The sequence below is a fragment of the Limanda limanda genome, chromosome 1 (assembly GCF_963576545.1).
Source record: "Limanda limanda chromosome 1, fLimLim1.1, whole genome shotgun sequence".
Classification (NCBI taxonomy): domain Eukaryota; kingdom Metazoa; phylum Chordata; class Actinopteri; order Pleuronectiformes; family Pleuronectidae; genus Limanda; species Limanda limanda.
In genome coordinates this window covers 29,207,182-29,234,329 of record NC_083636.1, presented here as the reverse complement: position 1 = coordinate 29,234,329, position 27,148 = coordinate 29,207,182, and the positions used below count along the sequence as shown (strand labels likewise).

General features: G+C 41.4%; 1 protein-coding gene across 1 annotated transcript in view; it reads right to left on the bottom strand.

Annotated features, from left to right (window-relative positions):
- si:dkey-34e4.1 (carboxyl-terminal PDZ ligand of neuronal nitric oxide synthase protein) overlaps window positions 1-27,148 on the bottom strand; it is a 54,435-nt gene that overhangs the window by 22,036 nt on the left and 5,251 nt on the right. Inside the window, exons 3-7 of the mRNA XM_061071011.1 lie at window positions 5,491-5,583; window positions 5,311-5,369; window positions 4,318-4,426; window positions 2,525-2,666; window positions 495-664 (exon numbers count right to left, since the gene is read on the bottom strand). Coding sequence (XP_060926994.1) covers window positions 495-664; window positions 2,525-2,666; window positions 4,318-4,426; window positions 5,311-5,369; window positions 5,491-5,583 — 573 coding nt within the window. The remainder of the gene's footprint in view (window positions 1-494; window positions 665-2,524; window positions 2,667-4,317; window positions 4,427-5,310; window positions 5,370-5,490; window positions 5,584-27,148) is intronic.

Here is a 27,148-nt window from a genome sequence, read left to right as displayed (position 1 = left end):
TAAAAGGTTCAACGGAAGCCCCTGGCGGACGGTTGAGCCACTTTGGAAACCCCCTGCACCTTTCTGACAGTGGAACTGGGTCAGCTGTGATTGGACAGCTGAGCGGGGGGGCGACAAAGAAGACAGGATTTCAACTCCTGCCATTTTCTATTCGCGGCACTTCATCTCCATGGAGGGCAAACATCTACATGCTTCCACTCGGTCAGATTATGGAATAAAAAAATCAATTCTACAGATGACACATATTTACATAACCACATCACCAGGGGACTATAATCCCATACAAGCTCTCAACAAGTGCATTTAACCTGCAGCTCAGTTGGTTTATTAAAACCCTAAACAATAACAGAAACCAACAATACTCTCACCTTCATATAAAACGTTTATGTATAGTAGTAGTAAATAGAAAAATAAAGTGTCAAACCCATGACACAAGTTAAATTAATCTTTTTAACCTCAGCAATTCAATATTGTGTGTCCCAACTGTATCTTACCATGATGGTCTGTCCAGGTTTCACCACATTCAGTTCAGCCAGACTCTGCAGAATATCACTGACGGCCTTTTCACACAGTGAAGTGCCGGCCAAAGAATCCTCTCCTCGTCTTCCTCCGTGTTTGCCCTCCTCCTCTTCCTCCCCTTGCTCTGCTCCCGTCAGTTTACGCCCTGTAGAGGGAAATGGACAAGACAAGAAGCAAGAAACCATCAGCCTCTGGTTTAAACATTTTGATTAATAAGAGAAGAAAAAAAAGGATTTTAGGATATATGCTTCCGTCTCTAGAGAAGACTGATAACTCCCAGTTGTCTAGACTTTAAAGCTATCATCATTAGCCTGTTAACCTGGCTCAGCACAAAGATGGAGAATGGGGGAAACTGCAAACCAGGCTGTCCCTTTCTAAAGATCAATGAAATACGTTTGTTAGATTATTTAATAAATAGAGCTGGACAGAATGAAATTGTTTTACAAGAGTTTTTATTAAAACTATTTTTTCCAGGTGAAGCAAACTTGACCGACTGATGGCAACAAATTCAAATGTAATGCTACTGATCGTCCGAATATTGGAGGGCTCTTGTTAAGATAAGGTCTGATTATGCTAACACTTACTGAGGGCTACGAATTTAATGCAATTCAAAATACAATACGAACACATGTGAAGATGGATTTTTTCTATTGAAATCACACAATGCTCATCAAATTAGTATCATTACTATGACATATATATACAGAACCCACCTTTATATTACACTGATGCCACATTTCATGTTATTTACTGCATGAAAGCAGTTTGTGGACTTTAGCTCTCGTTTAAAAGCTGATAAATCCAACTTAGTGGTACAATAATAATAAGGAAAGGAAAGCCGTACAGACCTGGATGCCTTAATTTATATAACTAAACCTTTAATTAATGCTATGTTGAGCACACAGTATTTTACTCTCACGATCTCTTCTGCCTGTCACCAACTCCAGCCCAATGTCAGCTAACCCTTCATCCACAGTGCAAATTAAGGTCATTACTGGGACCAGTGACAGCCGCCCTCTGCTGCTGCTGCCCCATGATGTGAAAGTTAGAATCCAGTTACTTCTTTCCACCTTGTAACTTGTAGGCATTTATAAGCAACACTCAAATCAAGATTATGTCTTAGATTTTAACACTCTAGTTTGACCAGACATCTATGTTTATAGATCTCTGAGCTAATTTAAAGAGCTACCGAGGTGTGATGGTTCCAATTAGACCATAAGGAGGCAGTAATCAAACTGAAGGGGAAGGTGGAGGATGGTTGTCATGTAAACACATTGAAGGTTCATAAACACCATGTTTACACAACAACATTGTTCAGGCCCAGTGGTAAACAGAAGATGCTTCTGAGAACAATGGTTGTGTTGTGTATAAATATACACCCACATTAACATATATTGTATAAGACATCAGCTGCTGCCGAGTTCTCCTTTCACCAGCTTCCAGAAAACTTCCATAACACCTGTCATCTATCTTGATTTATGGTTCAGATGATGATTTCTTCACCAAGATCCAAAAGTTATTAACTTAACGCCCTATCCTATATTAAATAAAGTATCAGGACTCTCCCAAGTGAAGCTTAGAGTTTTAAATTCTTTGAGCAGAGTATGATTTACAATCCTGAGGTAGAACAGTAATGTTTTCACCTCCTCACTGTGCACGATACATAAGCAATATGTTAAAATATATTGGACTTGTGTGTTATATTGCCATTTATAAAAAAAGTAAATATTGTGATTATTATTGATATTGTTTTATTGTCCAATACAATTATTTGGTATCCTGAACAAAAAATGACTAAACAGAAGCAGGTATCAGATAATTTTTACAAAGTTTAAAGGATTTTAGTGCCTACTTTAAATAGCATCTTTTAATATTCTCTAAAAATCATTTGTATTTTATTACACACTTTGTAGTCATGAAAATCTTCTGTGATATTATTACTCAAAATTATATGTGCAGAAATACCCTGTGCAGCTAAGGGTTAAACATTTCAGGTAGAGCTCACCATCACTGCTGGGCTCCTCTGTTGATTTATCACTCTCTCCGTCTGCCTGTCCGTCTGCATCCTGCTCAGCGTGCTGCAGACTCAGCTTGTGGCACACCTCGAAGGCCTGACCCACCGTCCGCACTATACGCATGGCCTGCGTCTGACAGGGAAAAGAGGGAGAGATGTCATAGATAAAAGGTGACAGGTGAAGGTTTTTATTGTATTCAGAGAGAATGCATCTTAATCACTCAAACAAACACCACAGCACTGATCGGTGTTGTTCCTTTACAACCTGCTACCACTTTGGACAGACTTAATGTGCACCGACGCCATCATCCTTGGCTTCACTTCTGCAGGACATCATTATTACAGCTGACTGATGCTCGCAGACCTCCGAGCCAAGACAGCCGTGACTTGCAACAACTGCAGTAACTCACACATACAGCTTCAGACAGGTAGAGAGAGATGTGCAGTCGTGATCCTTCACCTCGAGTGCATCCATTAATGTGCAGTGCGAAGCCACCGGATATTAACTGATATTAACACCAAGAAATTTAAGATCAAATTAAAAAACTAAAATTGATTAACTCGGCTGACAAATTCAGGAAATTAATTATGGAGTAAAAAGATAATGGAGAATGCAGACTACAGATAACCTTCAGTCACAAGCAGCTGGACACAAAAAGGGGAAATAAATCACTTAACATGTCTCAGGGCTGCATTAGATTAAAGTTCCTGATGCTGCTGTAAAATAACTCGTCTTAAAACAAAAACTCACATTACAGTCTGTTGTTCAGAGTTAAATGAATAGTTAAACATTGACTGATAAAGATGGACGACGTGTATCCACTTCCTCCCACTATCTAGCAAAGCAACCAATATATCTTGGACATGAAAGCTGCCATCTAGTGCATCTAGAGCCAGAGTCTGCAAAGTAGTCTCATCAAAAATCGTATTTGCCACAAACTAACACTTCGACAAACAGTGATATTGAAAATGACAGGAACCATTTTATCAAATGTATTTGACGTGTACTCTGACTTTTTAGTTTGGTCCATGTCCTATCCACTAACATGGGGGAGGCAATGCTTATGACCAATGCTGCAGCCAGACACCGAGCGATCATGTCATCTATCTTGATTTACAGTCTGTGGTTCAGACAGAAAGCAAAGTGAATTTTCACCTTGTGGCATTTGCATCAATTTGACTTCGGCACCAGCTGCACAGTAGCTGTAAGCTGCTTTAGATAAACACAGACTGGAGACCCCATGTGTGCATTTGTATCCATCTCAGCCTCCGATGTCAGAATTGACTACACACTTCTCTTCATTTTCCACCATTCTCTCATTTCACCGTACATTTTATAAAGCAGATTCATAAAACCACACGATAAAGCTGCATCAAATTGTGCTGCTCTGGGCAAATTCACATCTAATCACATCTTTCTTTTTACTCTTGTATCCAATCATGTGCGCTTAAAAATTCTCAGCTTCTGATCAAACTGACAGGAAGTCTCTGCTCCCAGCCAAGAAACAGAAAGAGCACATATGCGTCTGTAAAACAAGAACTTCTGCACTTTTCCCCGGATTAAATAAAATATGGAATGTTGATCGAGTTCTATGAATGCTGGCAGGTGTAGTTTCAGTCAAAGCTAAACTAATGACCTGCTGGCTCATTTGATATTTAACACAGATAAACAGGTACCAATAGTCAAATAGTTAATTAATATTTGATTATTGGACTTTTGCTTTGATTATAAAGGTAGAAAATCTGAAGGTGCACGTCTACAGTGAGGAAGTGTTCGGCTGTACCTTCTTCTTGGATTTAAACACGTTGCATCTGAAGGAGTTATTGGAACCATCTCGTGCGATGTAGCTGAAGATCTTTAAGTCCTGGGAGTCGTGAGACACGTAGAAAATCCTGCAACACACAACAGCAAATTTATATACTGAGCAAAAGTTACAGACACCAAAGAATGTTAAAGCTGTGACGTGATTTACTATTTTCTCAAAAGTAACAAGTCTCACCGTACATGCACACACAAAAACGCACACAAGGACAATTATATTTATCACACAATCACATAGGGTGTGGCTTCAGATCATCCCACAGATACAGTATATGACTCATTTACAACTCAAACCTTTAAGAGTACATAGATATTTAATGTTAAGTCACTTTAAGGTAGCTACCCACTGCTTCTGACCTCTGAAATGTCAAAACAGACAGACAGTTTCACAGCTCTCACCAAAAATCACTTATATAATAGATAATAGAATATCTTCCATTATATTTTTCAAATATTTCCATCTAGTATTATTTTGATCAGTGACTGAGAGCCTCACAGGCAGGCAGATGATTGGCTGACAGGCTCCACCACAGTATAACTCAGTAAAATGTGACAACACATTTTCTTTAAGATTGCTTACTGTGATATTTGTCAGGCTGAAACTTTGTTGTACTTTTGTCTCAAAACACCAAATACAATCTGAGAAGAGCACCCCCACCCCCATACTTAACATACAGTATGCTCGATCAACTAAATGCACCAGAGTTTACATTTTTCATGATGCTGGCTTTCGCATGTAACTGCATTTAGCTTATATAGAACATTCAAGCGCATCAAGTCCTGAATAGAAGAATGTACGATGGCCTAAAGCCTCAGCTCATAGAGTTACAGGGCAATTTCCACTGTATTATTTACCGAGTGCATGTTTGATCCACTAAGTGCAAAAATGCAAAGATAATGACTTGAATACAGTATAAACCCCCATTCATTTAGCACAGACAGAAGTGTGACTGACCTGTATATTGGATCCTGCATGATCAGCAGCTTGCTCTCATCCCATGTCCACTCTTTCCTCTGTAAGAAATAAGGCCATCAAATCACATTTATCCTCATTCGCAAAAGCTGGAGAGCTTTAAATCTGAAATATTAAAAGAGAATTTCTCCCCTCAGGTGGAATTCATCACTATATTCTTACCTTCTGTTTCTTCCTCAGGAGGATTTTAACTCCGTCTACAGACACCACGATGCTCACTTTCTTCTTATTGATGTTCTTGGCCTTAAATTCATACTGAGGGAGCAGACAAAAAAAAAATGGTATTAGAGATAGTTATACGTTATCTATATCAAGGGATTTCTTTATTTTAAATAAAAGACGCATTAATTTCCGATGAGAACAAAAATGCAAAATCAACAGAGACTAAAGATCTAGCCATATAACCCTCGGACGAAAATCACAAGAATCACACAATGCTTTACAGATACATTTACACAAGTAGGCCGAGTGTGGTTTTGAAAAACAAAGCAATAGCAATCAATGTATATCCATTTTCACAAGAGGTAGCAATAACACAAGCCAAACAGAATGGAATAACAACAAAGACAAAACTGTACCATAATTAATGTATTAATTTGGTAGTGGACAAGCCCCCACTACCCAGAAGGATGCACAAAAGAAAAGACCACAAAGAACAGAAACCCACACAAGTTGCAATTTTAAAATAAGTTTATTTCACATACATGAGCAAATGACAGTTTAGGCAAACAAAATACAACCAAAACCAAACGCCAAAACCTCCCATCAGACTCCTGCTCACAGAGGGTGGTCAAACAATAAGCCCCAGCACAGTACCCAATCTGTCCACCAGAGAGCGCTGGACTGCAGAGTTTTTACACTAAATATCCACAGGACAAACCTGGGTGACCAAATATTTGTTTATATCACGAGTTCACGTTAAAATAATAAATAGTGAAATTACGTTGTCCATCACATGCTTGGATTATTTGTATACAACCAAAAAGGCCTACACAATTTATAGTCCAAATATATTCCATCAACTGGCATTGTCATACGATGAAAAGCAACAAATCTTGATATAAGAGTGGCTGGAAGGAGCAAAGTTGTGAAACCTTCCCCTGAAAGTTACAATTAAATGATAACTAACCAACGGTTTCACCTCAGTGTACAAGCACGTGCTCATACACACAGAAACCCCCTCACACACACTCTAGTAACACTGCATATGGAGTGAGACAGATCAGAGCGTACGTCCTGAGCACATTTGGCACGATGACAGAACTAAGGGCACAAGTGGGAACATCCTTCAGCATTAAAACATGATCTGCGCTGCACTTTAATGTATCAGCACCTTTTAATAAACCGGCAGCTCACGTATGAGCCCTGATAAAGTCTGCTGAATATTCGCAGCCAAGCCAACTGAAGATAAAACATTCCTTCAACACTGAATGCCAGAGACAGGAAGGACAAGGAAAATGGATGACAAAGACAAACAGCAAACCCTTAAAACACAATACCAAAATCCAACTGATTTCCAGTTTAAGTCTAAATCGCTGGGTGAACTACATCTGAGCTTCTCAAGGACACACAAACAAAATGCACCAACTGAATTAAACATTTGAAGTAAAAAAAGCGAGGACGCTGGTTTGCCTCTGCTCTGTTTGCTGAGTGGTTCACAACAGCCGTGTCTGCACCGAACACGTTTCTTCACAGGTCGGATCAGTCCACTCGCATCAGCCTCACTTTTTAAAAGTCAAGCTGGGTTCAACTCGAGCTAACAGCTATCAAGGCCTGCGGCGGCACTGCAGGGCCGAAGCCATCCAATAGGTGAGAAACAAAAAGCTTGGTTTCGAGATGGAGCTGTTTTATACACATTATACTTATTGTACAACTAGCATTACATCGGCATTAACAGGGCAGGAAGGTGCCGAGGATATTGAAAAAAACGAATTGCCTTACATAAATAATGCAGCAGGAAAAAGAAGCCAAAACCTCTGACGAACAATCAACACAGCTGGAAGCTGAACTGAAGCAGGAGCAGACAAACTGAGGCCTAATTAAAGACAGGTTGAAACACATGAGGGAGGGGTAACCAATCAGAAGAGCAGGAAATCAGACAAACCCAGTAAGTGACACACAAGGAATTTCAAACTACAGTAGGAAATAATCACACGGTCCAAACCAGGACCATGATGTTAAGCTAATATAATAACCTGAAGAATATATGTGAAGAAAACCTTCAAATACAATCATAATATTTATATTTCTTTTTAGCTCTGATCGTGATATTTAGATTTTTGTTTAGTTATGATCATTTTATTAACATCTGTATTCATTTCTGATCATGATATTGAAGTTCAGCATGCTAGTGGTTAGCCGTGACTCCTGACTGCACAGATGTGAGAGAATAAATCAGGAGCTCATAAAATCGTGAGGATTTACATCTTGGCAGGAGAATAACACAGCCGTTAACGTGAGTGTGTCCAGGTGCAACAGAGATGCTGTGTCACTTTAAATGTTGCTGCAGCAATGAATTGCAGGATGGCATTTTTTTCCTTTCCTTTCGAAGGGAATGGTGTGTTTCCTGTGCAAAAGGAGATAAGATAAGAAGCATAGAAACTCCCTTCCTCATAATTTGGGGAATTCAAGCAGTCATGCCTTTTATCTTTACACAGTCTATGAACCTCAAACTGGCGATGACCCTGAAACTCACTTCAAATCTCAGAAAAGTTGACTGGAGCTGCGGATTCAATTAATTCTCTGTAAGTTTATTGCTATGAGCTGTCTCAATGTTTTCACATGGCCGTTTGACAATAAAAAAAATCAATTTATGAGCACTTTCCAATTTCATTTCATTTCCAGATCTCTCCATGTTACATTTTGTGCAAATAAAATGAAGCCCAGGTCAATGGCCCATGTTCTTCTTTTCACTACCCCTGCAGAGAGCAGCACTTCCTACTGGAGCCAGCAGAGTTGGACCGAAAATAACAAACGTCCACTCTGATGTTTATTGCACTCTGCCAAAATGTGAACTTACATTAAAAGTGAATGGTCTTCTCTCCAGCCAGAACAATATGATAAGGGAGCAGAGGATGAAATGTTTAACAGCAAAAGGACTGCCAGCATGGAGACAGGGCAAAGATTAAGAACGGAGACGAGGGAAGACGGGAGGTGAGGAGATGGGAGGAGACAGGAGGAGAGGAGGTGAGGACGCGCTGTTGTGTAAGGACCTCCTGCAAACTGTGACCTTTTAACACAGCGACACAAAACCATCATGCAACAAGCAGCTGAGCATAATGAACAAGTCAAAAACCCACCGGACACGACTAGTTGGGCTTTTTATTTGTTCTGTGTGAATAGGATGTGTCCTCACTGTGTGTGTGAATGTGTGCACACTGACGAAGCTGTTATTTGTCACAGGCGTTCCCTCCTCTACGTCTCCATACGTTCTCTCATGTCTGCTTGAAATGCCCGGCTCTCCCTGCCCTGGATGCATGGTGATTAACGCTTCGGTCTCTAATTATACAGAACTGGATCCAGAGTGAGCTGATTAAAGAGAGAAAAGAGCGGGAGAAGAGGAAATGCACCGCAGAGACACAAGAGAGAGAGAGAGAGAGAGAAATGCTACACAGGGTTTACAGAGGAGGGGATGGAGAAAAGTTCCTGCTGCAGAGTGAATCTGTTCAGTGTTGAAATTCAATCAGCGTCAAAGCGTGAATCCAAAAACCAGATGGGCTTCATTTCCCTCTATTGCACTATATGCTCATGAAAACCCCACTTGTATTTTGGACACAGTGTTTGCTCTGATGGGAATAATGAGATGAGGCAATACAAAGAAAGGCTGAGCAGCATCATAATTTCTGGCCATCAACCTGCCAGACGACCTGTCTGCTCAAACTGACGACTGAATGCATTCATTAGCAAAGGAGCAGCTGATAGCATAAATCATTATAATTCTCCTTTGACCTCAAATCAGTTGTTCATGTTCCTGTGGGTTTGGTTTTAATAAGTTATTTCATGTTATAAAAATAGGGTGAAAGGTTATGATTGACAGCTGAGACTGACTAATGTAACGGTCTAGTGCTCGAGTGTGTGTGTGTATGTGTGTGTGTGTGTGGCAAATGGGTAAATATATTGTGACTCTTACACATACTGTACCGGTTGGGTATGGTTAGGATTTTATCAATACCAATACTATTACGAAACTGTTAATTGATACAGATACTTATTGATACTCAGAATCCATCAATACAACAACTGTGCGTGATGTCCTCTCATATTCTCAAGTCTCCTCTCCGGTGGTCACACTTCCAGATCATTTAGTCCATTGGTTTGCTAGTTCCTAAACAAGTAAATGTGCTTTCTAGTTCTGGAGACAGTATTGCTTACGCAGTCTCATATCTGGGGCGTCTATAGGGAGTGAACCCTTTGACCTCGGCCAATGCTCCCTCACTTCCCCAAACGTGACAGACAGCCGCACCACGGCTCAGAGAGAGGAGACAATGTCTCTGAAAATCCCATAACACACTGCATTGCGAATACTCCTGCATTGTACAAAGCATCGGGTCTAATATCCATCTGCCCGAATCCTGAAGCGGTGGTTGTAATATTCTGCAGCAGTGGGATGCAAAGCGGAAACCATGAACGCAACAGGAAATATCAAAAGCAGCCCAATTTGTTCAGACTGACCAATAAGGAGGCGGTACCAATTTAGTGCTGGTTCTTGATACGCATCCCTAACAGTACTGCATACTGAGGCCTTTAGCTGCTAAGCTCACACTAGTCATTTAAGTGTGCAGCACTGAAACATAGCCAGAAACGACATCTGGAGAAAACACACTCACATCAACAAAACACCAGTTAAATCCCAGTCTGGGTGAGAAGAGACACACTTTCTGTACACCAATGACCCACAAACCACAAAGTCTAACACACCTGCACAGCCAAGCGGCTACCTTTACTAACGCATCAGTGTCACAACTCTCACACTGAGCTCTTTTATAATTCACACTTCATGCCAGCGTTCTGCTGCGGCAAAATGGGATTTTGCAACTTCCTCCAAAGTATGAAATTTTTATATTTTCTCTGCTTAAGTGCAAAGTGTTGTGAAATATTCAGGCTTATAATGCACTTGCATTGTTGTGTTGTTGTTTTTGTCCTGGTATCAACAGAGGAACAAAGACTCAAAGAGCTGATGACTAAAGTTCCCCCTGTAAACCCGAGCACATCAGCTCAGAAAACTTCCAGCGAGGCGTGGAGACATCCCAGAGAAGAGCTCAGTTTACTGGAGTCTGCTGCTTTAGACCCTGAACTTCTCTGAATCGTGTTTGAGAGATTTAGGAAGACAGACTTTAGGAATAATGCATGAGCTGTAATGAAAAGTGTATGACTAATATGTGGATTGAACAGGCATGCAAAGCCTTATATTTATATTTTATTTCATTATTTCACCTCTCTTCATGTTTTCTTTATTGTACCACACTCAGTCTTGACTCGATTTGACATAAGCTCTAAATTCTAACATGCTCTTCAAAGGTTTGTCTTAAAACTTTAAAACTGCACCTTAAATGCTGTTGCAGAGCTACTGCAAAGTTCAGGCTCCACACAGACAGAGGGAGAGTCTTTATTTCAAATCCTCCTCGGTTTGGATGTTTGCATTTCAGACTCATCAGTCTCCTTAGACAGCGTGACAAATTCCAGTCAGCGTTGCTCTCTGCCGTCTATTATGAACGCGTCAGACGGAGCGCTGATGTTTCTGTTGCCATGTGCACAAAATGAGGAAGCGGAGCGCTGGCTCTGATCCCAGTGTTATGAATTTAAAACGACCTTAATAGATGACAAGATCAAACTGGGGGAGACGAGAGGTCATTCTCTTTTTAATATGAACATCAGAGCAGGGCGAGATAAGCCGAATAAAATCACTATTTAATAAGTGACAGTGATCGGGAGCTGAGGGAGACGGCTTCATTTGCTTTAAGCTCCTTCATGTATTCACCTCTACACTGTTTAACTATTAGATCAGTTATAAAAAATGAGACCGTCACATTGAAATTGGCTTCATGAAGCGACAACGTTAACTGAATATATAACCACAGGTCCAACATTAAGCTTCATTCACTATCAGATTCATTATTCCCCTATTGAGAGTCTAATCTCGAAGGCAGGCAAGGAGAATATATTTGTGTATGTTATCGCACACAGAGGTCATTCAATGTGCTTCACAGAGATAAAAGAAGCATAACAGTGAAGATCAGGAGCATAAACTACATAGAAAAATGGTAAAACATTTTGTTTTAAGTATTAAAACTGATTAAAAAACCGGTCATGTCTAATTACAGTTCAGGGCTAGTGTGATTGGGTAAATTAGTTAGAAGAATATGTAATAAAACATCAGTTTCTAACTACTTTTTAGAACAGGTTTTAGTTGCTTATGAATTATGGAAAGCGTGACGCTCTGTTACCATTGGGAGGCAAACTTGAATAAGTAAACAAAATTAAATAAATAAATAAATTGAAAACTGACTTAGTGTAGATCCAAACTTAGAAACTATTATGAAACAGACTTTTCCACAGGTAGGATAAAAAGTTTGATAATGCCTCATCGGCGCCTCGACACCAAATCACACACACTCATGCTTATTCAATCCAACTTCAAAGAACATGAGTGGCAGGAGGACCGAGTCTCAGAGGAAACTGTGTCCCAGAGACATGAGCGACTCCAGAAAACTCCAGTGTTGTGATGTCCTCTTTCCTAGACAGGTAGTGATGACGGGCAGATCGTCCAGTCATCACTAACGCTCCTTCAATTAATGTTATTTGGTTCTGACTTGAAAGTCTCTCTTCAGAGGGATTTCAACAGAAAAGCTGGACAACTTTCTTCTCCCCTGCTGTTTTTGTTTATTTCTAGAGAGAATAAACAAGCCGGATTTCGGTTTTGCAAACCAAATCATGGAATAAGACATTTTGGGTAAAACCCCCACTCCACTTGAACAATCCTGAAAAGCAGTGGAATGCAGGGGGTGCGTTGCAGGTCATTGTTGCTCCCTGACGTACCATTGAATCCATACAGGAGCCCACAATAGGCCCTATAGATCGCAACCTAGCAACCACTTCATTACAATTCCCAGGATTTGGGGAGCTCCGAGGAATTTCGCTGCTTTTTTCCTCTCAAATCAGTTCACAAAGAGATGACTGTTGGGAACAGAGCGGAGCTGAGAAACACAACAGCTGCGAAAACAGCCTGGCATTTAGCACCAGGGGAAAAAGATTTCTTGGAAATCAAAAGAAAGCGTGAAGCGATTGTGAAAAGCAATTAGCAAATGTATTTGTTAAACTCCAACTGCGTGTGTGCTTGTTTTTTTCGGGGGGAGAAGGAAATCACCATCAGGCAGCTGCGTTTTTTAGAATGTTCCGTTGATTGAACAAAGACTTGGCGCTAAAACTGACGCTAAATCTGCCCCAACTGCCTGCGTGTGGTATTTTTCCAACAAGCCTCTCGGCCTCGTGGCCAAACCCCGGGGATGGAGTAACTCCTGTGACAGGGGAGGTTGCCCAAAACCTCGGGAGGGAAACTGGCACGTCTCATCGTTAGTCAGCAGAGTGTGTATGAGGAAGCAATTACCACGACAGTCACCACTGACAACGACCTTGGCCCACATCAGAAATGGTCAGGCGTTTGTTTGACTTAATACATGTATGAAAAAGAGAGAAAAGAGGAGATGCAGCGGCCGGATAAGACGGGGGGAAAAAGCATCTGTGTGTTTATGCACATATGTGTCTGGCATTTAGATTCTTGCCGCCGCCCGTCTACGAAAGTGGCTTCCGCCTGAGTGCAGATATTATGGATTGGACTTGTGAGCCGGAGTCTTTTGGCAGCCTCCAGTGAGCAGCGGCAGTCTGGTCCTGTGGGACAGAGAGCGCTAACGGGGGGGAAACGGCCCACTTAGAAGGCTGCTTAGAGGGGGCTTTTCCGTCACAGCATGGTCACACGCCAGACTGGGATCTGCTGCAGCGGCGTATAACTACTGGGGCTTTTATTATGAAAGAGTTTGATGCAATTACCATTAAAAGACCGTTTTAATAGCAATTCATTTGTGATTAGCATGTTTATTCTTCTTCTAATTATTATTATTATGTGGTGGTAATTTCTGTTGCATAAAGAGCAAAGTCAAAGCTGGTCTTTCTGACATTTAACTCAGCACCTGCAGATGGACTCACAACACATCACGAACAAAAGATGCTAAATTGAGCAAAGTGAGGAAGGGACATTAATGATTTATACCCTGTTAGCTGCTGGGTCACACACTGAGCCAGGCACTGTCAACACTTTGAGAACAAAAACAATACTTTGGTGGTGGAAAGCACTGCGGATGCTCTTATCTCTCCTGTCCTTGGACACGGAGACATATGCTGGCGCTTACACAAGTGTGTTGTGTAAAGATTATAAAGAATACTGTGTCGGATGAAAACACCATTAACCCTTTAACCAAAGAAATGAATTACGTAAAGCTGAGGACTTAGAATGTTTGATACAGATATCAGTGAAGCTTAGTGTAAGTTCAATCAGGAAGATTTCAAGATCCACAATTCTCTTTCGTGCTTCCCGTTTATCCCCAACTGTCATGATCTCCATCAGCCAATCATGTGGATGCTGTCAAACTTTTCCTCCTCGTCCCTCATCAGCTGCCATTTCAATGATTCGCTGTGACCATCCTCCTCCTCCCCAGTCATCTCCAGTCTCTATATCCAGAGCCCTGGTCAACATCAGTCCACTCATCTCATCAGATCGTCAACATCCTCTAGATCCCTTCATTCATCACCAGTGTCTAGACCACTGAAGGGTTTCCTGTACTATGCAGCCATGTCTTCTTTCAACCTTGATGACATCATGAGGGGTCCAGGTCCCACATAGGCTTTAAATCACATCATTTTCAATCTTATTGTGCATGACAATACACTTTGTTCATTCTTTAAATGAAGTCCCTCCTGTTTTAAAGTTGTAATTATTCGACCTGTCCAGGGTGGGATTGTCTTCAGCTGGCCCCACAACCCTCAAAGGATAATCAGTATAGATAAAGTATTATTGTCATTATTATTATTATTTAGTAATTTCTTAGACAGATGAACAAGCAGCTGGCACTGACGCTGCACCAGCTCCCCGGACTTTTCTACAGAAATGACTTTCACTTCTTACACCGCAGACTGGGTTGATAGTGACTGACAGGGAGAACCGATCAACCGTTGCCCAGGTGAATACTGAGTGTCTGAGGCGGAGAAAACCTGCCACCGATGAAAACAGTGACAGCGGGATGCGTGATGAGTCAGTCAACCCCACATGAAGCAGCTTTTTCAGAGGAAGCAGCTGAGCCCGGCCGGTGTGCGGGCCCAGGCAGGCACTCTGCACCTCTGCGGTGAGAATGGACCCACGCCTGAGTAACTCGCTGACAGGCGCAGTGGAAAGGACAGCCAGTCCCTGAGCGCTGACGGTGGCTACTCAGGGTTAGTCACATGGGACATGGAGGAAATACAAAGGAACAACCTGAGCATGTTCACTATCAGACTGAAGGGGCGGAAGGATATTTCCCATTATTTCATAACTTACAAAAACCCAAATCCAATAAAGGTGATGTAACACCGAGTTTTAATCTGATCTGCGTTTCACATAAAATAACTCGAGATGGGCCTGAACATGTTTTTAAAAAAGAGGAACAAATCAGGCGTGTCCTGACTACCGGAGAGAAACGAGGCAAGAGCATGACTTCACCTACACCTGCAGTCTTCACAACAAAGAATCCATTTGCTTAATCCTCCTCCAAGTTCTTCCTTTAACAGAGAGCGGTGGGTCTCCTTTAAATGCAAATCACGTAAGTAACAGTTACTGAAATGAAAGAAAAGAAAAGAGCAACAATATATGAGATTATTGTTGTTGTGGTTGTGGAAAGAAGGGCTGTGAAAGAAGAATTTGGATTGGTGTCAAAAGGAACTACACAGGTTTGATAGTGACCAGTTCAATGCCCTTTCTTAAGCTGCCTGTTTGGAATGGGCTGTCTTCTTGGCCTGTGGTGATGCTGGTTGCAGGTTTCTTTCTGAAACGGTAAAAGTGACCTGAAGTAACTGAGCCGTGTCTGCAAGACTCGGTCCACAGATCCCTGAGGATGCTGCACAAACACTGTTTATTAAAAGCTTGACTCTGAACCCCGAACTGGTGATGGAGAACCAGTTACTGATGGTGTTGTCGTGAACATTCCAGTTGTTTACAACAACGACACCTCCTATGTTGGCATCAAATGTGTCCAAATTCAACACATTCAACACTTCCCTACACCTTATCGTTTCTATACTTGGATGTTTCAGCTTCACTGTACAGAAGAAGATAAGATAAGAAGTCCTTTATATGAAGAGGTTGATGATCAGCAGTGAGTTTAAGACGTGTACAAACAGCCAATAAACAGACACAGCTGAATAATTTATTTAACAGAAACTGATCTGCAAGTATTGATTTAGGATTTTTGTGGAATGAATTTAGCATTTTATAAATAGTAAGAGTCAGAGTCACTGCTCGAATCTCACATGTGCTGATCTTGTGTTTTATGGTCTTTGAACTCTGATTTTGACTTCTAATCTGTGTGTGTGATTATGTTGATAACTTTGTCTGATGATACAATTTTTTTAACAAGTGACAGTGTTTGTTCACACAAATCACAATGGTTGATTATTTGTCAGTTAATCAACAGACAAAAAATGATTTGAAACCTGATTTGATAATCAAGTAATCCTAGCCACAAGCAAAGAAAAGTCGTCCACTTTCTATAACACTGCCAGAATGGGCGGTTTTCAAGGATCTTGATGGAAAAAATGTTTAGGGGACTGTTATTTATTACAAATATAAATGCGGCTTCATGAGGGGCACTGCTGGGCCTTGGTGGGGCTTAATGGATGAAACAACGAACTGACAAGCAAATAACTGGTAGATTAATGTCAGCCCTCTAATAGTAATTATTATTTCTGCTTCTCAAAACCAGGATATTCATGGTTAATGTGACCTTCAAGCTGTAATTAGCAACAGGGACTCATGCTCCGTCTTTCTCCAGCTTGGAAACAGTTGCACATTATTCATAAATGCTTCACCGGCTCAACAAGTTAGGCTGCCTGGCTATCAATCAGGATTAATTCAGCCTAGACTGAGTTTAGATTCCAGTAAAGACGTCTTTTGGGTCTTGGTTATGTGTTTCAAGAGTAGACAGATGCACATTTCCCACAGTTCAGCCAAAACTGAAGGCAATCTGTTTATTAATGTGGACTGGCTGGTGGGCTGGTGGGATGATGGGCTAAGTTTAGCATAGTGACCGCAGTGATGATGATAATGATGATGATGATGATTGTGGCTCTGTCCGATGCAGCAGTCTGGCAAGGAAGCAGCTAGAGTAATAGGATTACTGGGACAAACGCTGTCAGTTCACTGGCCTAAAAATCTTCTTAGCAGCCAGTGCAGGGGTGGGGGGGGGTCAACCATCATTGATCTACACCCATGTAATATATGTTTATCCTGCTACTGCGAGAGTCAACATGAAGATCTGTAAGTCTGAAACTCTGTGAGTTGAGAGCAGAGGAGAGTTTGAATCATTGTCATTAATAAAGAAAGCTTCCACACTGTTCTGGAGCTAGAACAAGTATCGGATATAAGGGATGAGTCAGTCAACAGAAAATTAATTGTTGAAATGTATAAATAGTTTCAGTAATTTTTTTTAAATCAAATACTCAATTTTCAATTAAATTTATCATTTTATTTAGTTGTTCAGACAAAAAAAGACATTTGAAGATGTCAGCTTAGACTCAATTAGTTAATAATATAATCAGCAGACTAATGAATACATTTTTCCTCATGTGGTCGATTAGTTAAACAGAAACAGACAAGATATTTCACTAGAATAACTAGATAAGAGAGCACATACCGCCACCGAGGCCCAACGGTCCTCTTATGAAACCACATTGAAATTCAATAGATCCTAAATATGCTAGATTTATTTCATCCAGATAAAAAAAAAAAACCTGGATCCACATCAAAATGGTAATGGCTTCTTCCTTGGGACATGCCCCACCCCTTCACACAGTTTTAAGAACATTGGTCGTGCAGTTTCTGTAATCCTGCTAAATGATAAAATAATGCAGACAAAAACAAAAACCTCCTGGTTGGAGATAATTAATCATTTAATTCTTCCAGGGCAAAAAAGAGATTAATGATAACATAGAATCTGTTAGGACTGGTTTCTGCATTTAATTAACCTGGAAATATTTGCAAGGTCTTTCTGTTGCCAAACGGTAGCTCTACACTTCCGCCATCAGGAAGCACTGATGTGAACAGACAGATCACTGGGGAGCCAACAACCAGTGGAACAGAGGGACACGATGGAACGAAACCAGGAAAACACAAAAGCAATAATAATTATGTAGGTGACACATCTTTTATTGACACAATATCAAGTTTTAGGCCAAACGCTTGGCCTCGCGCTAACCCTGCTTTGGTAAACACGGGGTGTGAATCAGGGGCGCCATCTGTGCTTTACATGCAAACATGTCCCAAAAAGCCCCTCGGAACAGGCTTTAGGAGCGTGTGGGAGCTTTCATAAAGCTCAATGATGAGTAGCTTAAACCTGTGTCTTAAGGGGCTGAGACAGCTCCAACCCGCCGTGTCAACGTTGGGCAAATTGTGCCACCACATGACACTGATTGATGCTGACTGCCGCCTGCACGTTTATTCTAAATTCGTCAAGCATGACACCATCAAATGAATATCTACATCTGCACCGTATCAAGTGGTTTGGATCCCATTTGCATTCATTCAATTCAACTGATCAAGTAGCTTATTATGTGTTTTCAGACCAGCGAATACACCACAGCCGATTAAATGGAATCAAGTGGCTCAAACAATAATGGCTGTCATTTGTGCAGAAGCAAAGGCTGCTCTGGAGATAAGCAGTGTTCAGTTTGCAGTGTGATAACAGAGATGATCGCGGCTGTACTTTTGTGATATTGTCCATAAACAAGACCGGTCTACATGCACACTTAGCAGCTCTGTGAGGCAAAGCAGTGCTTTGAGCTGAATGCAAATCAGCATTACAAAGTAAAGCCGGGGCTTATGGGAATGCGGGTAGTTTTGCATTCACAAATTAAACTTTGACAGAATGGGGGCACAAGACGAAGAGTTTTGGGATCACCTGATATGTTACAATTCATCCAGTGGAGAATATCTGTACCAAAATTCATAGCAATCAATAGATGAGACTTTTTGCTCAAAACTCTACATATGATCCTCTGGCGTTATCCTGACCTTTCCTCAACCATCATCAAGAGTTGGACTGGCACCAAATCATGGTCACCAGGTGATGCATCCTAAAGACTTTGGTGTTCTCCTGACCGTTGTCTCTAATGCTATGAGTTTGTGCACATCCATTAAATTGTAAAGATGTTATAACTTTGTGTCAGCGAGTGTTGAAGACTAGCGGTCAAAGTGTGTGAAGGATATTCAGGATATTTCTTTGGATGGGTGTTGATGTGACCTTCATTGTTTATGCGATTGGCCGGTGTAACAGCATCCATAGGGGACCGGAGTTTGATGACAACAATTTATTTGTCCCAGAACCACAGTCCACTGTAAGGGTGGCCAACGGTTGTGAGTGAAGGTCAGTCACTTTTAGCTGAGATAATGGAGCTAGGGTCCGAACTCATTCACTAACTCCTACTTTAGTACATAGGCTCTTCTATATAGAGGACTAGTGAGCTCATAAGCAAAAGGTGAGGCAATGACAGATACAAATAAGAAAGACGTCTGAGAGGCTCAGGCTTCGTTTTAGCCCCAAGACACGTACTGACAGAAACTGCGAAACCAATCCTGACAAAATCAAGAAGAACACGAAAATTCAATTGGGATCACATTGTTCAAAAGGAAGCTGAAGAAAACATGACAAAACTACAAAGTTTGAGAAATTGACTTCTAAAAATATGCTAATGCCTCCAGTGCATATGATTAGACGGCTTATGAGCCGTCTCCCCCCTCATTATCCATTCAGTTTTTCTGCCCTGATGGGTTGATGCAAGAGGAGATAACAATGCAAGCAGCAAAACAGTTTCTCAAACTTTCCCTGCAGAGCAGAGTGTTATATAAACTATACTCACACAGCATGAAAACCCAGTTCTGTGTCTGTTTGAGTGAGAAGATGGCTTTGATTTGATTTGATTATATCCATCTATATTAAGAACCTGTTGCTGTCTGAATGATGGACACTGACGGACAGAGTTTAACAGGCAGGGACATGGTCCTCTGTTAAATCTGAGTGACAGTCCCATTAGCCCTGTCAGTTCGACAGCAGAGAAGATATTATGATGCTAGTTGCTGTGTGGACAGCAGTATTGAAGCAGTGTGAAGTCCTCAGAATGAAAAGTAGTAGTTTGTTCACATCATTTATCCATTCGGGTAAAACAAAGATCGATTGTTGTGTCCTGACATCCAAGAACCACACATCATGTTATAAACAGTAGATTATAACTAATATCTATAACTACAATTAGTTTTAGTGATAAGACAGAAGAGCAAAAGGTAAATATAAGCTGCGATGGAAATCAACAGTGAACCCAGAGAGTATTTACTATATGAACTGTTTCTTACAGAAGCAACATATTTTGAAATATATTAAAAAATATAAATCAAACAAATCATAAAAACAAACAAGACTGTGTTACTTAAATAGTTATTAACCCTATGGCCATAAAACTGCTCTTTAAACAGGGTGTTTATGTGTCGGACTAATTCTTTCCCCAGCACAGTTGTTTCCTGGAGTCTCAGATAGTTGCTTAGCAACATCAAAGTAATAATAAGTTACTGCTCCTGGCCAGGGAATAGTCATATCCCCCCAGTAAATCACAGTGTATTGTTTGAACACACTGTATATATTAAGCTATACTACCCTGTGTTAATGAGTAAATGGGCTATTTTCCCTCACTGTGTGCTAAGATAATAACAGGCTGCTAGCTGCATCTGAAAATTAAAGACACAATCATGAAAGTGGTATTGATGGTGTTCTGAACTAAGTCAGCAAGAACACACATGAACATAAATAACCTTCCTTATATGTAACTTTATTTATAAATTACCCCCTTGTACCTTTTTTATTCAGGCGATGCATTTTATACACGGTTCTACAGACGTGCATGTATTTGATTTGACAGTTGATATCTGGTCGACTGTGCTCTGCAATGTAGCTCAGCATTTAGAGAGAATTACACAGAATTGTATAACATGGGGTCTCTGTTTTTGGTGAGTCAGTCAGTTGAGTTTAAAATCTCGTAAGTGTAATTCCAAATCCTAAAAAAAGCTGCAGGACGGCAACCAGCATGTATGACTCCGGCTGACAATTCAGACAGACTGCTGTCAATCTATGTCACCGTCTGGGTCTAGGGGCAGCATCAGATTGAATAGTCCGTGTTTCTGCTGCCTCTATGTTTGGAACACAGGAAGAGCACGGATCTAAATAGTCAATAGGAAGATGTTGCAGCAACAAACGTCTGATGCAGGTAATGGAGGTGTTGCACCGGGATGTCAGTCACACTTAAACATCAAAACATTTCAACGCAACTGCTTCTTGGGTGTTAAAACCGGCATAGACCTGAGACAAGAGAAGAAGAGCTAAGAGTAAATGTGGCTCTTCACTGAATGAGAGATCAAGGTAGTAAGACAAAAAGCGAATCCGAATGTGGGGAGGTTGAACGATGCGAGCGGGAGAACGAGACCTTGAGGCTTTCTATGTAGCACGCTGGAACAAGATGAGAGGATTGAGATGACTGTGCACACACACAGACATATATACACACACACACACAACTCCAAATCACATTTAGAAGTAGGGCAGCCTATCTGCCAGCTCAGAAGCCTGCAGCTCTTTCCTCAATCATTATCCAACAAACGACACCGTACGACAATAGGCCCAGTTTATCTGCCTACTCATGCTAAGGAGGAACCCTCCCGGGCCGAGCGGCACATCTTACAAACCTGACATGTTTATTTTAGGTAATAGTGGGAATGAGGGAAAAGGCAGAGTTTAATTTGTGTGAACTTGAAATTTGATACTTGTGTCCTTTCCTTTTCTTGAAAACCAGTTTAAGAGAAAGTGAAATGGTGCAGCTTCTCAGTTTAGCTATGCATGTAATGACACAGTTTATTAATGAGGAAATGAACAGCCCAAGTCTCTGTCTGCACCACGCTTCACTTAGAGAGCTTCCCAAACACGGAGAGGAGTTGAGAAAGACACATTTCTGCGGTGGAGCCGGTTGCCCTGGAGAGGAGAGGCACGACACTCTGCAAAAGGCTGATGGGTGTAATGTCATCAGTTTTGCAAGTCAAGTCAAGTAGTGGGTTGATGAAAATGTTGCCAAGTTCTAAATGACCAACGTGCAGGACAAACTTGCTAAAGGAGAATGTGAGTCTTTGTACCATATGATATGTCATGGGAATCCATCCAAAAATGTTAACGATGTTTCCCTCAAAACTAGAAATGCCAACCTCACTGTACCAGGAGAGAAGAAAAAACAAATCATGTGATCATCGAAGCTATTAAGATTCTACCTCTGGAGACCATGACTGTTTGATCTAAAGTTCTCGGTTACACAGTTATCCATCATATAGCCGTTGACATATTTAAGGTGGTGCCTGAAACAGACCGACATTGTCTTTTCTAGAGTCACTGTCTAGGAGAAAATAAGCAACTATACTGAATTTAACAGGCAAATCCAGATGAATCCAATAAACTGATCTAGAAACCTATTGTATTACTTGGAAATTTTACGAAAGTACACAGTCAGAGCAGGAGGAGACTTAGCTTAATGACAATTCAGTTCCAATTATCTGGACCACCAAACAGTAATGTGTCCCTATTATTCTTACAATGCACAGGACTATTTAACCAACACAGCTCACATGTAGTAATCTGTGCAGGCACAAGGACAAAAGAGCTGCCCAATGCAAATGAGGTCACATGACCAGAGATATACAGGTGCAGGTTCATGCCCAGGCCCACACACACACACACACACACAGTACCCACCCAACGCGTATTCAATCCCCGGTCTGTTGACTTTAGTTGTGTTTGTACTTGAGATTAGCTGCAGGAGGCTTTGCAGCAGGCAGAATGTTATGACTGGTCCTGAGTTTCTGTGTTTGAGTTTGTGCTAAAACTGAACCTTAAACTTGGGCTGACTGACATATTGCAAAGGCCCGAAATACAGAGTCAAAATTACTCTGCCTCTATACAGGTTGAAAATGCGAACCGTCATCCATTTGAATTTTAAGAACCTATCTGACTTTCTTGCAGCACCTGGAATTTGAATATTGCACCGGGCCATCTTGACGTTTTGATTAAGTTTTGATCAAAAGTGAAGCCCGACTACAAACCACACTCGGTCTCTTTTCATTTTATCCAATGGATGCAGCAAATCAAAAAGCCACAGCCAGGCTGACTTTGCTTGCTGGGGCTGCAGACAGTGTCTGTCAAGGAACGTGCAGGCAGAAAATGTGCCTTCAGGCTCTGCAGCAGGATCGAGTTCGTGGCTTTAGAAAACGTCTTCTTCTTTGGATGGGGATTGTTCGGGGCGAGTGTCGGGGGCAGGGTTGGGGGGGGGCAGGGGGGTCAGAGCATACAAGACTTGACTAATTGTGGAGCAGAAGAGACCTGGCTCAGCCCCCGGGCAGATGATGAAAGCAGAAGCCTGTCTGTGTGTGTGTGTGTGTGTGTGTGTGTGTGTGTGTGTGTGTGTGTGTGTGTGTGTGTGTGTGTGTGTGTGTGTGTGTGTGTGTGTGTGTGTGTGTGTGTGTGTGTGTGTGTGTGTGTGTGTGTGTGTGTGTGTGTGTGTGTGTGTGTGTGTGTGTGTGTGTGTGTGTGTGTGTGTGTGTGTGTGTGTGTGTGTGTGTGTGTGTGTGTGTGTGTGTGTGTGTGTGTGTGTGTGTGTGTGTGTGTGTGTGTGTGTGTGTGTGTGTGTGTGTGTGTGTGTGTGTGTGTGTGTGTGTGTGTGTGTGTGTGTGTGTCCGAGCGTGCCACACGATGCTGGTAGTGGAAGTAGGGACCACTCACCACCTGTCAGTCCACCCATGTGAGCAAAGACCTGCTGCCACAGTGTATTTATCCACAACACAAGCACCAGTGGGGGAAAAGGGCAGGAAGCGGACAAAGCAGGATTTACAGCAAAATAAAATTAATAAAAAGATACAGTAAATTAACTTATTCATTCAACCCTCATAATGTATATATTTCTAATTTTATTTTATATATTTTGTATATCTTATAAGCTTATATTTCTAATCCCGCATGGAGCAATTGGAACAAACACAATTTCCCCCCCCGGGATCAATAAAGTATTTCTGATTCTGATTCTGATTGAGGGTGTGATCAAAATAAATATTCAGATTGCAATGACCTATAAAATGTATAAATGTTAGAGTCTATAAGCACATGAGACTGTTGTCAGTAAACTAATACGTAAAAATGGGTCTTGATGAAAAATTATTTGGCATTTTTAGGGTCAGAAATGAGTTTCTGCAATTTGGTGCAGATCCAACTGCAAAATCAGGATCCAGCGGCTATAATTGAGTTTCACAGGGATGTAGGCCTTTTTTTTCAGCTGCTGCCCGTAACAGAAAAGACAAGGAGGCAGGTGTAACTATTCTTATTCACTAGCCCTATTATGTTCTTGTCACCAAGTTTAAAAAATATATACTTTGCAAATGGATTCGGATTGAATTTCATGTGCCACTTTCCAGTTTGACTGAGCCTTATCAGAGCAGATCAGGCAGAAGTGTACTTTGTTGATCATAGTGGTTTGCGACTGGTATTGAGATAACTGTTAATCAGAAGTAATGGGACCCCCGTTCTCTGGGGGCCTGGGTAAACAAAGGGAAACTCCACTCTTTCAAAGCTGAGATCACGTCTAATCCAGTACACATATAGGTCACGCACTATGCACTTGTGCATCTGCCATTAAGCTAGCATGAATACAAAGTGAAAACAGTGCCCCTCATTATGTATGTGTCATGTCTCCCTAAATACAGCATATCCCACATTCATACAGAACAACGCCGACCAACCGCCCCCACTTTGCTACAGATATCTAACCCCCCCCGGAGTTAAGCTGTGTTCTCATTTCTCTCCTGGTTTTCTGGGACATGCGGGGTGTGCAATTGTTGTAGATCTGATTCCCGGATATTTAGAAACTGTTTGTGTTCGGTTCTGACCCCTGATCAGTGAAGCAGAGTAGTGTTGTTTAATCAGCATCTGTGTTTAATCTAACTTTGGTTAAGGATGAGAGCAAAATGCCTAATCTGTGCATTATGCATGGTCATAATGTAACTAATCTGTGTCTGTGGGTGTGTGTGAAAACGGGTTAGGGTTATCGGCCAATATATGTTTGTTAATAAAAGATTGTTCCTAGAATGTTGTAATAAAGCTGTTAAGACTGAGGCTTGATATTTTACAGTTTTACCATAAATACAAGAAACTATAAATAACAAAAACAAAAATATAAACAAATCTATAGAATAGCTTGAATTTGGAAAAAACACAACATTTTATGTAAAAACATGAATGCACATCTTTTCTGCATTGTTTATAATATAAAATACACATTTTCCTATTGGGCCAGGCTGAGCATAATATCTGAACAACGAGAATTAAGTTAAAAACCAGGGAAAAGAATAGAGGGAAGTGAAATAAGGACATTTTCTCTGGTGGTTTATTTTGGCTGTTGCCAAATAAGTTGACCGGTGCTACAGTGCTGTATGAATGAGTGACATTTGACCACAGGAGCATGAAGATGGTTAATAATGAAGCCTAATCATTTCCAACACTAGTGAGGCCTTAATCGTGCTTGAGGCATTGGTAATCATCTCATGGGTTGTGTTAACAGAATCCTCGAGCCTAGACCATAACTGTAAGATATAATGCAAAGATTTTTGTGCCAGCATTAACTTACTTTACTTACTATTATGTTACTTGCTTCTCAAAACCTTATCTAGAATTACAGCCACCAGTGCATTTTCAGTGAATCTTTGAGTCTGAGTGACAATCGGTCAAAATGTGAAGGAAGATTTGAGCTATGTTCAAGTGACCAAAACATGTTTTGTTAGGCCACTGTGATCTTTGACCACCCAAATCGAATTGAGTCAAGGTGAACATTTGTGCCAAATTTAAAAGCATTCTCTCGAGGCGTTCTTAAGAGAACACGTTTATGAGGCAAATAAGGGTTTTATTAGGTCAAATGACCTTGACCTCTGACCTCCAAATTCTAATCAGGTCTTCCTTGAGTCAAGTGTATGTTTGTGCCAGATGTAATGAAATTCTGAATGCGTTTACTGATACTTATCACAAGAACATAAGGCTCCTGTGACTTTGACCTCCGACTGATAAATTCCAATAATTTCCTTCTTAAGTCTCAGTGAACCTTTGTACCAATTTTGAAGAAATTCCGTGAGACATTGTTAAGATATCTCATTCACAAGAATGGGACTGACGGACAACACGAAAACACAATGCCTATGTCCACTGTGACCAGCTTTGGAGGCATAAAAATATTTTCTTTCACAGTTTGGGTAGATTCGGAAGCATAGCTACTCAAAAACACACAAACTCAGAAAGTGAAATTGTCTGCTGGCCTCTCTGACAGGTCCAGGTCCCTCTACTTCCCTCTCAGCAGCCAAACATCTGCTCCTGACTGAGTCTTGACAGTTCCGGTGAGCTCTCAGACGACTGACACAGGCTCAGTGGACCCACACTGAAATGACAGTTAAAAAACAAGGTTCGCTCCTCACAGACAAAGTTTGCCCTTCTCGCACGCACGGCAAAACAAGAGATTCACGAAATGTTCCAGACAGCCGGGGAACAAAGGCAGAGGGAGGGGAGCCATGTAATATCCAGGGAGCCTCTTGGCGGTCTGAAGGAGGAGGCTGCATCCTGACGGACATGAGAGGGAGGCTTAAAATCCCATTAGAGCCGATCAAAATTCAAAGGGAAGCATGCGCAGCCTGCCCTCAGCCTCTATTCCTGTCAGCACTGAGTAGATAGCCAGAGAGGAGCTAAATCGAGATGGTCTATTTTGGTAGGAGGAGAGTGACGGGATGGAAAGAAAACAGCGGTGGATGGAGAAGGAGACGGAGGGGTTAGACATCAGGGAGTAAGAGGGAGGGGGTGATAGAAACATAGACGAGAGGTGAGGAAGAGAGAGCGCCCTCAAAGTTGTTTTCTTCTGCAGAGAGGCAGAGGCGTCCCGTAAATGTTTTGTGTCTCAAAAAAACTCCAGCGCATAGTCACGTCTCTTTCTGAGGCAGTGGGAAGTGGACGACAACAAGGAGTCTCTCCATGTGGACGCAGCAACACCGGCCTTTGTCCTTCAGCCCCCGTTAAACGAATGAGGACGTTGTTAAAATGCAAGGGCTCTCGTTATTATGGGCTGCTTCAGCTCAGGCCCACACCCATTCACCGCCATACATAAAAAACACACGTGTGAATGCACTTGCACGCCCCTGGGGTGGTTTCTATGCCACTGGTCAAACTGAATGAAACAAATTCTTATAAACCAACACAGTAGGACCAGTCAGCCATAATGGGGGGGGGGGAAGGTTTAACAAAAAACTACTCTGAAAAGATCCACAGGATACAAAATTTGTGTCTTTTCACTTTCTCGCTGTGGGAATGTGTGTGTGTGTGTGTGTGTGTGTGTGAGAGAATGTGTGTGTATGTGTGTGTGAGAATGTGTGTGTATGTGTGTGTAAAGACGGCTGAGGACTAAACTAGCACAGCTCCTC